At 27.5% G+C, this 12,959-nt stretch overlaps 1 protein-coding gene across 2 annotated transcripts in view; it reads left to right on the top strand.

Moving 5' to 3' along the window:
• Positions 1-12,486, top strand: part of LOC122499183 (ran-binding protein 9) — a 54,081-nt gene extending 41,595 nt beyond the window's left edge. For both annotated transcript variants that reach the window (XM_043607365.1, XM_043607355.1), the window contains exons 3-8: positions 4,246-4,601; positions 8,811-8,998; positions 9,167-9,279; positions 9,401-9,829; positions 10,598-10,921; positions 11,243-12,486. In XM_043607365.1, the coding sequence (XP_043463300.1) occupies positions 4,246-4,601; positions 8,811-8,998; positions 9,167-9,279; positions 9,401-9,829; positions 10,598-10,921; positions 11,243-11,376 (1,544 nt within the window). In that variant the 3' untranslated portion in view covers positions 11,377-12,486. The remainder of the gene's footprint in view (positions 1-4,245; positions 4,602-8,810; positions 8,999-9,166; positions 9,280-9,400; positions 9,830-10,597; positions 10,922-11,242) is intronic.
• The last annotated feature ends 473 nt before the right edge of the window (positions 12,487-12,959 follow it).

Here is a 12,959-nt window from a genome sequence, read left to right as displayed (position 1 = left end):
AGAAAACTTGAAATTTAGAAACTAATAGTAAAAAGATAATTCTGATAATAATTTGTAATAATAGTAAAAATAATTTGTAATAGTGAAAATAATTTGTAAATCTAGAAAACAATAGTTTCGAAAGTAATAGTTCAGAACACAATATTTGATAAAATAATAATATTAACAAAACTTTTCTCTCAAAAAGATGAAGTACCGAAATATTTACAGAAGGTAAAGAAGAAAAGCTAATAACTCGTCGTAGAATTTCATAAATTAGGAATAGTTTACAAAAAATTCACCTACACCCCAAAATCAATAACACACCCCACGGTACATTAATTTTCCCTCCAAGAAACACCCATTTACATCAAGTCCCATTTTTCCATAACTTTATTATATCAGACAATTAAAATCAAAAAAAAAAGCTTGACCTCTTTTTTTTAAATTCTCACTTTTTATCGATTCTCTTATGGCACATAAGAAAAACCTTCTTTAATGACTTTTGATATTATCAAATTATTACAATATTAAAACTCTCTTTTTTTCCATTTCGATAAAGTAATGAGACATAATTACATCAACAGAGAGGGAAATTGAAAGTTTGCAAAAAATAAATAATATTGAACACATTTTGTGTGCAATTTCGTGGCATCGCATCGTCAGAGCGAATCGACCTACTGACCTATATTCCCTAGCTCTCTGTCTCCGCGTGTGCACCTGTAAGTCACCATTTAACATGATTTTACGAATCCACGTGAATGTTAAATTATCATTAATCATTTTTTTTTGTATTTTGTTGTTGACGTCTGTTTTTCTTTGTTTATTTTTCATATTATGTCAAAAACAAGAGATAAGGAAATATGTATTAAGGGAATTATTCTTAGATGTAAATTTTGCTTTTTTTGAGTTAAGAAAGAATAAAGTGGACTTGAGAATGTAGGTGTATCTTATCGGAGCATTATATATTTACAAACTTGGATCTGCATTACGATGAAAATCACTGATAAGGCACATGCGTGTATGACCTATCGCTATATGGAAGAAATTGGTCGATTATACGCATCCTTAGGGACGAAAAATCAATTTTATAATTATTTAGAATTGCTTCACCTGCTTCGCGATGTTAATTTTTTAGGTTAATTGTTTCTTAGGTTCGATTTTTGATTCTTTCTTTTTATTTCTTGCTCTTTATTTCTTTTTTTTCTCTCTCTCTTTTTTTCTTCTTTGATTTTTTATTTTTGTTCGTTCATTACAGGAAAAAAGTTCAGTTTAAATTTTTCTCCTGCTCATCGCTTTTTGCAGAAAGCAACTTTTTGAAAGAAATTTTTCATTTTTGGTTGAGAGTTCTCAAAAATGTATTTTTCCTTTAATCCGAAAAGTAGGTCAATTAAAAGTTCAAAAGGCTTGAGAGTTTTTTTACGCTTTTGCTAGCCTTCAAAAATTCTCAAGTCTTTCGGATGTGGAGAATTTTAGATTTTTAGGGAATTAGAATTATGCGATTTTGGGAGGAAAATGTTTCGTTTTTTTTTAATTTGTGAGAAATGTTAATAGTTGGTGATTAATATTGCATAAGAAATATTATTCCATTCAGCTTTATATTATGATGCTGAAGAACCCAGTTATTAGCACCCATTTCATTTTTAAAAATTTTATGTTGGTATTGAAACAAAAATGAAGCTGAAATTTGCCCACCCACTTAATTTTGGAAATTAAATTTTAAAGTTGAGTAATTTTTTATGAAGCTGAAACTTGCAGCCAGTTATCAGCACCTATTTTGGAAATTAAATTTTCAAGTTAAGTAATTTTTTATGAAGCTGAAACTTGCAGCCAGTTGTCAGCACCCACTTAATTTTTCAAAATTTGATGTTAATTTTAAAGAAAAAAAATATTTAACTTCAAAATTTAATTTGCAACAATTAACTGCTGACAATTTTAGCTTCATCAGCTTTATTATTATTAGGAGTTTTTTTTACCTCCGGAAGGCGGTTTTTTGGTTAAAGAAGAGGACTTCTTCCGCCTTCCGGAGGTAAAAAGCTAAAGACAACTTGTAGATGTTTCGTTAAAAACCACAGATTTCGGGGTATCCCTAAGGATCCTAGGAATCCTGTCAGAAATTACACCGAGAGGTTATTTAGCAATTTGGAGATTTTAGATTTAATTTAGATTCAAAATTTGATTTAGTGATATTTAGAAATGAGAGCATTAAGTTCAGTCTTCTTTTAGGTACAGATTTAATTCGGTCTTCAACTTTGCGTTAGGATTCCGTTAGGATTCTGTTTTGATTTCTTTTGGATTGGCTGGAATTCAGGAGAATTTACTACCTTCTCTTCTTTGGGGTTTGTCGCAGTTTATCATACAAAACACTCTGGCACAGCTGAAAGAAATCCTACAGATTTCGAATTGAAAAGCAAAAATCCGATACTGGACCGTCAGACTCCAAACTTCGTTGATGAAGTTCCTCTATTCGTCGTTGAGCAAATCTTCAGTGTCATTCGTCTTTTTCCATCAGTATTTCTTTCGGATTCTTGCGAAAATCCTCGTAGGCATCCTCTGGGTGTTTCTAAACGAAATAACAGGCAAAAGAACTTCTAAAGAGTTGTTCAAACTGAAAAACCCCTGAAGAATTCTTCAAACAGAAGAACTTTCATAGAGTTATTTAAAGTCAAAGAGAAAACCTTCTACAAAATTCTTCAAATAGACAGATTTCTTATAGAATATTATTTAGGATATTCGCAGATTGTTTGGCTTCTTCGTATCAGAAATGCAAAGCTGATGTGTCCTTTGAGTTAGAAACTTTGCTTATTATAGGTCGTCGATGGCATTTTCTTAGTGACACAACACACGAAAGTAGTTTTGTATGTCCTGGATCCTGCATTCTATTGACTTCTTCTTGGTAAAAATCCCAAATGCTGGGTTTTGGTCACGGAACTTCTTTTGATACGACTACTATAGGTTGACTAAATTTCTAACCGCTTTGGTGAACTCCATAGTAATTGCTCTAATTCTTATCTGAATGTGTTCTTTTCCATGGACCTGCACTCCTTAAACTTAAAGTGGTTGGCGTCTGGGTTTTTTACCTTCTTTACAATTTATCTTTGAACGTCTTCAAATATTTGATAATTATCGTTCAGACGTCGCAAGACTTTAGCATTTTGTGAAACTATTTTTGAACCTCTGTTAGCTAAAAGCAATGGCCAATGCTTTTGCCTTGGACAGCCTTCTTCATCTTCTTTCGTTTTCCCTTCAACTTCTTATTCTTTCGGTTTAGTTTTTCCTTCAGCTCTTGCTTTATATTTTGCTTCTGGTTTTGCTAAAACTTTTTAAAACAAAAGCTGTTGCAAAACTTGAAACAAGAGCATTAGATTTTGCTTATATGCTTTCGTTTCAGGTTTTGTTTCTAAGGTTTTACTTCAGCTCTTGTTTTAGCTTTTCCTTTAGCTTTTGCATCTGATTTTGCTTCAGCTTTTACTTTAGCCTTAGCTATAGTTTTTGTTTCAGCTCTTGTATGTTTTGCTCCAGGTATTGCTTCAGTCTTTGTTTTAAGCTTATGCTCTAGGTTTTTGCTTAGGGACCATTCAAGTATTACGTAAGCATTTTGCTTCTGGTTTTGCTAAGACTTCTAAAACAGAAACTGAATCAATAGTCGAAGCAAAACTTAAAACAGTAGCCTTAGATTTTACTTTAGTTGTTTTAGTTTTTTTTATTTTAGGTTTTAATTCAGCTTTTGCAGTAGCTTCTGTTTTAGGTTCTGCTTAATGCTTTGCTTCGAATTTTGCTTCAGCATTTGTTTTTGGTTCCACTCTTCAGCTCTTGTTTTAGTTTCTGTCTCAGGTTTTGCTTTAGGTTCTGCTTCAGCTTTTGGTTTAGCCTTAGCTTTTGTTTTAGGTTTTGCTTCAGCCTTTGCTGCCGAAATCAGAATAAAAATTCCGCTATTTCTCCTAACGTTCTTTGATAATATTCCAAGTACTTGTATGTAACACAAGAAGCAAGTTGTCGAGTATGCGAACTGTAAATATAAAGTGTTTATTTCCACACACACAAAGAACGGTAAATGTTAGATAAAAGAGTGCAAAAGAGGTAAACGAGATGTGAAAGAGAGAGTGAGTAAAGTAAACCAAAATGATTGAGAGAAGTAAAAGAGAATGAGTGAAAGAAGAAGAAAAGAAAAGAGTAAGGGTGAGAAAGGGTAAAAGAGTAAAGGAGTAAAGAAGAAGTAATAAAAAGATGGCAAGAGATGTAACGAATGATTTGTAATTGATTCAGGTTACGGGAAGACACACAAAGACGCTGCCAGTGTACGTACGACGCATCCAATACCAGCGGCATGTGGATTGTATTACTTCGAGGTGAAGATTGTGAGCAAAGGCCGTGACGGTTACATGGGAATTGGCCTCTCAGCACATGGTGTTAATGTGAATCGACTCCCGGGTTGGGACAAACACTCGTACGGCTATCATGGCGATGATGGGAACAGTTTCTGCGCCTCGGGCACAGGCCAACCATATGGGCCTACATTTACCACCGGTGACGTTATTGGATGTGGAGTTAATCTCGTCGACAACACCGCTTTTTACACAAAGAACGGACACCATCTCGGCATTGCATTCACAGATTTACCCGTAAGATGTTTATTATTATCACTAGCAATACTTTACTTATAAGATTATTATCACTATCGATATTATAGATCAATGATTAAATCTCTAACCGACCAATCGTGAGCAGTACTGGCTTTAATTAACTTTTAATCAGAGTTGGTGAAATTGGTTCTAATTGTAGTAATTGATAGTGATAATAATAATTACTACCAATTACTGCAATTATTACTACTACTAACTGTACAAAATTCTTCCTCTACTTTCAGGTTTCAGCAGACTTTTGACTAAAACCATTTACATTGGTACCATTTTTGACTGCGATTTTTAGTGTTGCCCTACGATTTTCGATCTGAAATTTTGAACAAAGTCAGGGTGGCCACATGTCAGTAAAGTCAGGGTAATGGCAGGAAAACAAAATTTTTGTCAGTAAAGTCAGAAATGACAGGAAAAGAAATTTTTTGCCAGAGAAATTATTTTTGAATTACTTTTTAAAGATATATGTATTTAAATTTTTCAAATATGTCTGTATAATAAATATATTTTTGAATAATTGAAATTTTCTAAAATTTAATTGAAAATAATTAATTTTTTTCATGTATTTTGTTACAATTTTGGAAAATCCACTTTTGAAGAATTTCTATTGCAAATTTTGAAAATAATTGAATTATCAAAAATTTTAATGAAAAATCTTTAAATGTAAAATTTAGAAATAAAAATTAATGAAAATTAGCTTCTAATTTTTTAAAATTCAATATTTTTAATTACATATTACCGAAAATTCAAATGCACACAAAAAATAATATTTTAGAAAGTATTTTTAACGTTTTGGAGAATAAAATCACGTTAAAAAGTTTTAATTAAAATGCATCGCAAAAAATAATTATTTAAATTATAGATACAAAAATTCTTTTAAGAAATTCAATTATTTTCAAAAAATTACATTAAAATATTTTTAAAAACTAATTCTTGAAATTGTTTTATCAAAATTTTTTGATTCAATTATCTTTCAACAAAGTTAATAAAAATTTATAAAAATTTAGTTTTTTAAACTTATTAAAAAATTATAAATATTTATAATTAAAATTCTTTAAAAATTTGATTATCTTTGTTTATATTTTTCAAAAATTCAATTATTTTTTAAAGATTTAACCAAATTTCAATTGTTTGAAAATTTTTCAATTGTACATATATAATTAAAAAACTATTAACTTTCAAAAATTATTGAAAAATATTTTTAAATGTAAGGATTTCTTTATTATAATTTTTTGAAATTATTCTACCTTAATAACTTAAGAAAAAACACGAACAGTTACAATTATTATAAAAAATTGAGTTTTTGTATTTAAGGAATTGAATTATAGAAGAACTTTCAAAAAATTATTTGAAATAATTAATTTAGAAATTAAGTTTAGTTGAAAATTGTAGAAAATAATTGAATTCACGTAGGTTATAATTATAATTTTTAGAAATTATTAAAATTCATAAATTTTACTCATTATACGAAAACTATCATATTTTCCTGTAAAAAGAATTTTGTCAGGGAAAATAATTTTAATGTCAGTAAATTGTCAGGGAAATTGATAAACTGAAAATTGTGACCACCCTGCTAAAGCATTTAATCAAAATAAGAATTGAATTTTATTTTTTTTCACTTCTTACCTGAAAGGAGAGGAAAAAACAAATGCTCAACGTGTATCATGATTAGAAGTCTTAAAATTAACGTCATTTAGTTTTGAACCTAAAAATAGGGTAGTTTTCAACAATTTTGGTTTTAAGATGTAAACGGTTTCAGACTTTGCATTTTTTGTCTATTTTTTTACTAATTTGTATGTTACTCTAGTTTTTTTCCTCTGATGATGATAAAAATAATCAGTTACATGATTAAAAATGGAGATTTTCATCATTAAACAGTATCATTATCATCATGAAACTAATAGATTACTATTAGTTTAATAATGATAATATTTCCGAATATCTATTGATGTTACTAAATTAATTTGTCAAGAACTACAGTTGTTTGTATTAATTGATCCTCTTTCTGCATTTTCGCTCCAAAAATTAGAAACAGTCAGAAAATTTTTGCTTCTCATGTCCTTTTTATCAGAGTGGGTCACAGTTAAAAGTTATCATTTTAAGAGTTATAATGATGATAATTATGGTAATATTTATTATCTTGATTTGGATAATATTTACGATTATCTTGATGATGATGAGGACAAAATTTACAATTTTCTTGATTATGATAACAATGTTTACGAATATCTTGAAGAGGATGATGACCACAGGTCAGGGAAGTCAGAGAATTCAGGGAAAAGTCAAGGAAAGTAAAATTGGTCAGGGAAATCAGGGAAAAATCAGGGATTTTTAGTAAAAGTACTGGAAAAAATTAAATTTTTTAAATTCATAAGAAAACTCTGAATATTGATGTTTTTTTTTCTCTCGTAAACTATGAAATTACAACGAATTTTAATACAAAACCTTCCATTTTTTTCTATAACTTACAATAATTTATTTTCAAATAACTTAATTTTTCAAGACCTATCATAAAATTATGACTTATAAATTATTTAATGAATAATTTTTACAATTTTCATAAATACTAGATTGATAGAAGAGTTTTAGTTAAAAGTACTAAAAAAATTGAATTTTAGAAAGGTTACAAATGATTCCAGAAATTCAATTATTTTCAAAAGTTATAAAAATTCTTCGCAGAATTTCAATTATGTTCAAAAATTTTTTAAAAATTCTTGTCAAAATTTCAATTATCTTTATAAATAATAGACTTCTTCTTCAAAATTCAATTATTTTTAAAAATTTTAATAAAATTCTTGGCAAAAGTTCACAGGAATTCAATTATTTACATACAAAATTTTTAATAAATCTCTTCGAAATAATTCAATTATTTTCATAAGTAATCAAATTTCCACAGGAATTCTATTATTTAAAATACAAAATTTCATAAAATTTTTTGAAAAATACTAATTATTTAAAAAGATTTTTATAAAATTCATCGCAAAAATTCAATTATTTAAAAAAAATTTAACAAAGTTCTTTTCAAGAATTAAATTATTAAAAAAAATTTAATAAAATTCGTTGCAAGAATTCAATTATTTACCTATATAAATAATAAAATTCTTCACAGAAATTCAGTTATTGTTATTAAGTTGAATAAAATACGTTGGAAGAATTAAATTATTTTCAAAAGTAATAAAATTCTTCGCAGAAATTCAATTCTGTTTAAAAATTTTTAAAAAATTCTTATCAAAATTTCATGTATCTTTATGAATAATAAAATTCTTCTTCGAAATTCAATTATTTTAGAAAAAATTTAATAAAATTCTTAGGAAAATTTGAATTATTTTCATAAATAATAAAACTCATCGCAGGATTTCAATTATTTTTGATACAATTTGAATCGAATTCCTCGAAAAATGTAATTATTCTTAAAAAATTTATTATTTTTAAGACAAATTTTATTAAATTTGTCAAAAGAATTCAATTATTTAAAAATTTGTTTATAAAATTCTTTATGAGAATTTAATTTTAACAAACATTGAATTATTCAATAAATTATTTATTTTTTAATTTAAATAATTGAATTCTTCTTAACTGAATTCTTGTAACGAATTTTATTACATTTTTTTAAATAATTGAATTTTTTGAGAAATTTTACTACTTGTAAAAATAATTGAATTCTGGCGAAGGATAAGGATTTTATTAGGATTTTTGTAAATAATTAACTTTTTTTTGAAAAAATTCTTTAGATTATTTAAATTATTACAAAACATGAAGAAGGCGATCGCCTTTTACATGTTTTGTAATAATATTTTTATAAGTTGTTGAATTTCAAAAAGGTTTAAATTTGAATATTTTGAAGAATTTTAATTCCTACGGAAAAATAATAATGATTAAATATTTATTTAAAAAATAAGTTATTGATGTTTTCAAATAATTTTACTTTTGTAGAAATTTGTAAATAAATGTAATAGAACATTTTTTTGAGCATCTACTAATTTTTAGAGTGAATCAGAATATTCTTTAGGATCAGGGAAAAAGAGAAAATTTTGTCTGGAAATCAGGGAAAAGTCAGGGAAAAATAAAATTAAATATTTGTGGCAACCCTGTATTTGGGATTATCTTGATGATTATCAGGAGGAAAACCGATAAAATTAGACATTTAAATAGAAATTCCCTTGAATAAGTTTATTTATTTTGCTTTCTTTTTTGCAGCCAAATCTTTATCCAACAGTTGGACTACAAACGCCAGGAGAAGTTGTTGATGCCAATTTTGGACAGCAACCATTTGTTTTTGATATTGGGGACATGATGAATGAACTCCGAGTTCGAACGAGATTACAGATTATTAATTATCCCACGCCAGATCATGGCCAGGGACACTGGCAAGCAGTTCTTCACAAGTATGATCTTCAATTTTTTTTAAATACTTTGTTCTTTCGATTTTAATTGAATTAAAATTCCGTTTATTCGAATTTTAAATCAACTTTATTAGTTTTTGACTAAAAATTTGATTTGCTTGAATTTCAAATTAATTTCTTTCAGAGAATAAAATTCAATTCAATTTTCAGAATGGTGTCTACGTACCTTGTCCATCATGGATATTGCGCAACCGCTGAAGCTTTTGCCAGCAGTACAGGACAAGTGTTCGAAGAGGATTTAAATTCAATAAAAAATAGACAAAGTGAGATTTTTTTCTAATTATTATTGTCACTCTGTAAATAATAATTATTTAGAGTTAGTAAAATAGTAAAATTTTTGTTATAGCTTTGTTAATAATTGTTCCGTTTGTTTGTTTTTGGTAGAAATATTAAAATTAGTCCTGGCAGGACGAATGGGTGAGGCGATAGAATTAACGAGTCGATTATATCCGGGCCTATTGGAACGGGACCCAAATCTTTTGTTTGCGCTCAAATGTCGTCAATTTGTTGAAATGGTTAATGGCAGTGATTCTGAAGTTTATTTGAGTAACAGCGAAAACCAAACGAGCGTCATACAATCCACCAAAGCCTATACAAAATCCTCGACGAACGGTAACGTTGAGGATATGAATCTTAATAATGCAATTAATGGTGCGTCCGAGCAACAACAATTTATTAATGGCCAAATTGAGGATGACGTTGAAATGGAGGAGAATACTGTTATTAATGGAGTGAAAAACACCAATGGCTATCAGAATGGGAACCAAAATACAAATGGCTATAAATGCCAAAATGGCGAGGACGTCGATATGGGTAAATTTCTCTCATTTTCATTTCTACATTTTATTTTTCATTAGTTCTTCTTGAATTTTTTTCTAATTAATTAATCAATTAATTTCTAATTCTAATTAAAAATTAAATTACATACTTTAGATTCAAAATTAGAAAAAGTTATACAAAAATTACAAAAAATGATATAAAATGTTATTAAAAATGTTATATTTTAAAGTAGAAAAAATTTTACATATAAAAACTATTTTCATATTCTAGAATATTAAATTGATATTATTAATATAGATTATATTTCAAAAAGTTTTAAACTAAAGTTTTAGGAAAGTTGAATTTTAAAAAGTTTTAATTTAAAATTCTGAATAAATTAGTTTTTTGAAACATTTTTATTCACATTTTTTTGAAATTATAGTTATATATAAGAATTTTAGAAATATTTTAGTTTTTGGGGGAACTTTTTTTAAATAATTGAATTTTTAGGGAACTTTCTCATAAAATATTGAAAATTTTGGAAATAATTTTTGACAGTTTTTCTTTATGACCGGGAATTTCTTTTTATGAAAAAGGCGGTCACCTTTAGTAAAAATTAAATACAGTGTAAATAAAAATATAGTAAAAATTAAACACAATATGAATTAAAATATAATAAAAATTAAATACAATGTTAAATTAAAATATAGTAAAAATTAAATCCAGCATAATTTAAAAAATAGTATAAATTAAAATAAAAAATTGTTTAAAAATAATAAAAATGTAATAAAAAAATCATAATTTTTTTGTGTATTCTCGTAGAAATCGACACTACAAATCACAATCAACATCAAAATGGAAATTGCGGAATGAATGTTGATTGTTCGATGACTAAGAGCTCAAAGAAACAATTGTGCGGTGGCAATAAACAGGCCATCGAGAAAATGTTGGAATTCGGTAGACAATTGTACGCACAGTCGTTATTATTGAGGCAGCAGCATGGCAAAAATGAGGCGAATAAAAAAATGATTCAGGACGCCTTCAGTCTTCTTGCTTATTCAAATCCTTGGAATTCACCAGTTGGCTGGCAACTTGATCCACAACAGAGGGAAACAGTTTGTGCAAGGCTCAATTCTGCCATATTAGGTATTTTTTTTTTTTGTTAATTATTATAATTTAAATATTTTTTTTACAAAAATTCGTCGAAAGAATTCAGTTATTATCTTCGTAAATAATAAAATTAATATCTATTCGAAAAATGTTAATTAAATTCTTTGAAGTAATTGAATTCTTTTTAAGAATTTAAAAATTCTATGCAAGAAGTAAATTATTTCATATTCGAAATTAAAAAAGTTGAAAGAAAATTAAAATATAATTGTTTTTAAGAAAATGAAGTGTAAAAATTGATTTGAAAGAAAAATGTGATTAAAATTTGGAAAAATTGTAAAATGAATGTTTTCTTCGTAGAATCGAGTAATTTGCCACGACGACCGCCATTAGAAGTCGCAGTATCACACGCAAGGGAGTTGGTGCGTTTAATGTCGAACGCAGGTCTCGGAGCATGCAGCTTCGCAGTTGTAGACAATATTATTCAATATTGACGGTGCCTCCCCCTGCTGCCACGAGCGCCCCTTCAACCTGCCCGAGTGTGGTGAGTGCCCTCGTATTTAACTGATGGAAAAAAGTGCCTCACGATCGGTGGACCCGGCCAACAACGAACGATTTTTCATGCCGTCGGAGCGCTGTGATTCCTATTTAAAAAAATAATACAAACAAAAACTACAAAACATACAACAACAACAACAACAACAACAAAATAACAACAATATCGTGACCCGTTCGGCTCTTGATCGTGCACAATGTCCTCGTTAATCACTTTGACGTTTTTAGACAAAACAAAAAATAATAATTATAAATAATAATAATAATTCGTGTACGATTTCGGGAACACCGAACTGCAAAATATCACAAAATTTCCGTTTTGAATTCTCACTCTTAGATAATGAAAAATAATATTCAAAAAAATGGAACACACCGAAGGGAAAGAAGAAAAGAAAGAAAGGAATGAATTAAAGGAAAATAGTTGTTGAAATTAAAGAATAATGAAGATTTGGGAAAAATGGATAGGAAAAATAAAATTATGAAGAGATAATAATAGAATTAAAAGAGAAAAAAATGAATGAGAAATGATATGAATTTAGTATTTCAAATCACGTTAATGTACGTAAAAAAAAATTTGGAGTTTTTTTCGTTTTGTTCCCAATTTAGATGAAGAAATTTTTCAAAAAGGATTTTTTTGATTAATTTCAAAGATTTTATTTCATTGATTCTCATTTCTTTTTTCACTGGGCGATGTTGTCGCGTTTTTTTTCTACTCTACTGGATTTTGTTTGATAGAAAAATCGATAAACAACAAACTCGATCTCAACAAACACGCTCTTGACCTGCCAATTGTTAAAGAGGAAAAATAATAATTTATCAATTCTTTTTCTTTGATTTTTTGTTTAAAGTGTTTATTTCCAAGAAATAAAAAAGAAAGAAGAAGTTCGAAAGTGAAGTGGAAGAGAAAAATTCAAGATATTTTTGTTTTAAACAAAAAAAATAATAATTGAAGCTGCCCTTTATAAACAACGAGCCGTGTTCAAATTTGGACGTTACGTCAAATTCTCTCATTCCCAAATTCGCGTAAGTTTTTCCACTTTTTTTCTCCTTTTCTTTGATTTAAGAAAAAATACAAAAATTATGAAAATTTGTAAAATTTTGTTACATAAGTTAAGTTTAGTAATACAAAATCAATCGTTTTTTAAGGTAATGGAAAAATTGTTTCTTTTTATAAAACGAAATTTTTTTGAATTCTTAAGAAATTTTATTTAAAAGGAAATTTTTTTTTAAAACGAAAATTTCTTTAAGGCACAAAAAAAATTTGCAGAGCAAAGAATTTAATTTTGTAGACCACAATTTAATTTCAATGATTTTAATTTAAGTAGAAAGGATTTTTTTGTAAAACTACTAAAAGCATTTTTCACAGTATTTTATTTTTGCTTTAAAGTAAAATAAATTCATAAGAATTTTAATTTAAATTAAATTTTTTTACTCTATATAATATTTCGATTAAAATTATAAATAAATTAAATGGAAAGAAATCCTTTAAATGAAACTGATTTGTTTTAAAGTAAAAATAGTT

This window comes from Leptopilina heterotoma, unplaced genomic scaffold (assembly GCF_015476425.1).
Source record: "Leptopilina heterotoma isolate Lh14 unplaced genomic scaffold, ASM1547642v1 Lhet_100, whole genome shotgun sequence".
Classification (NCBI taxonomy): Eukaryota; Metazoa; Arthropoda; class Insecta; order Hymenoptera; family Figitidae; genus Leptopilina; species Leptopilina heterotoma.
This window is presented reverse-complemented; position numbering and strand designations above follow the sequence as displayed.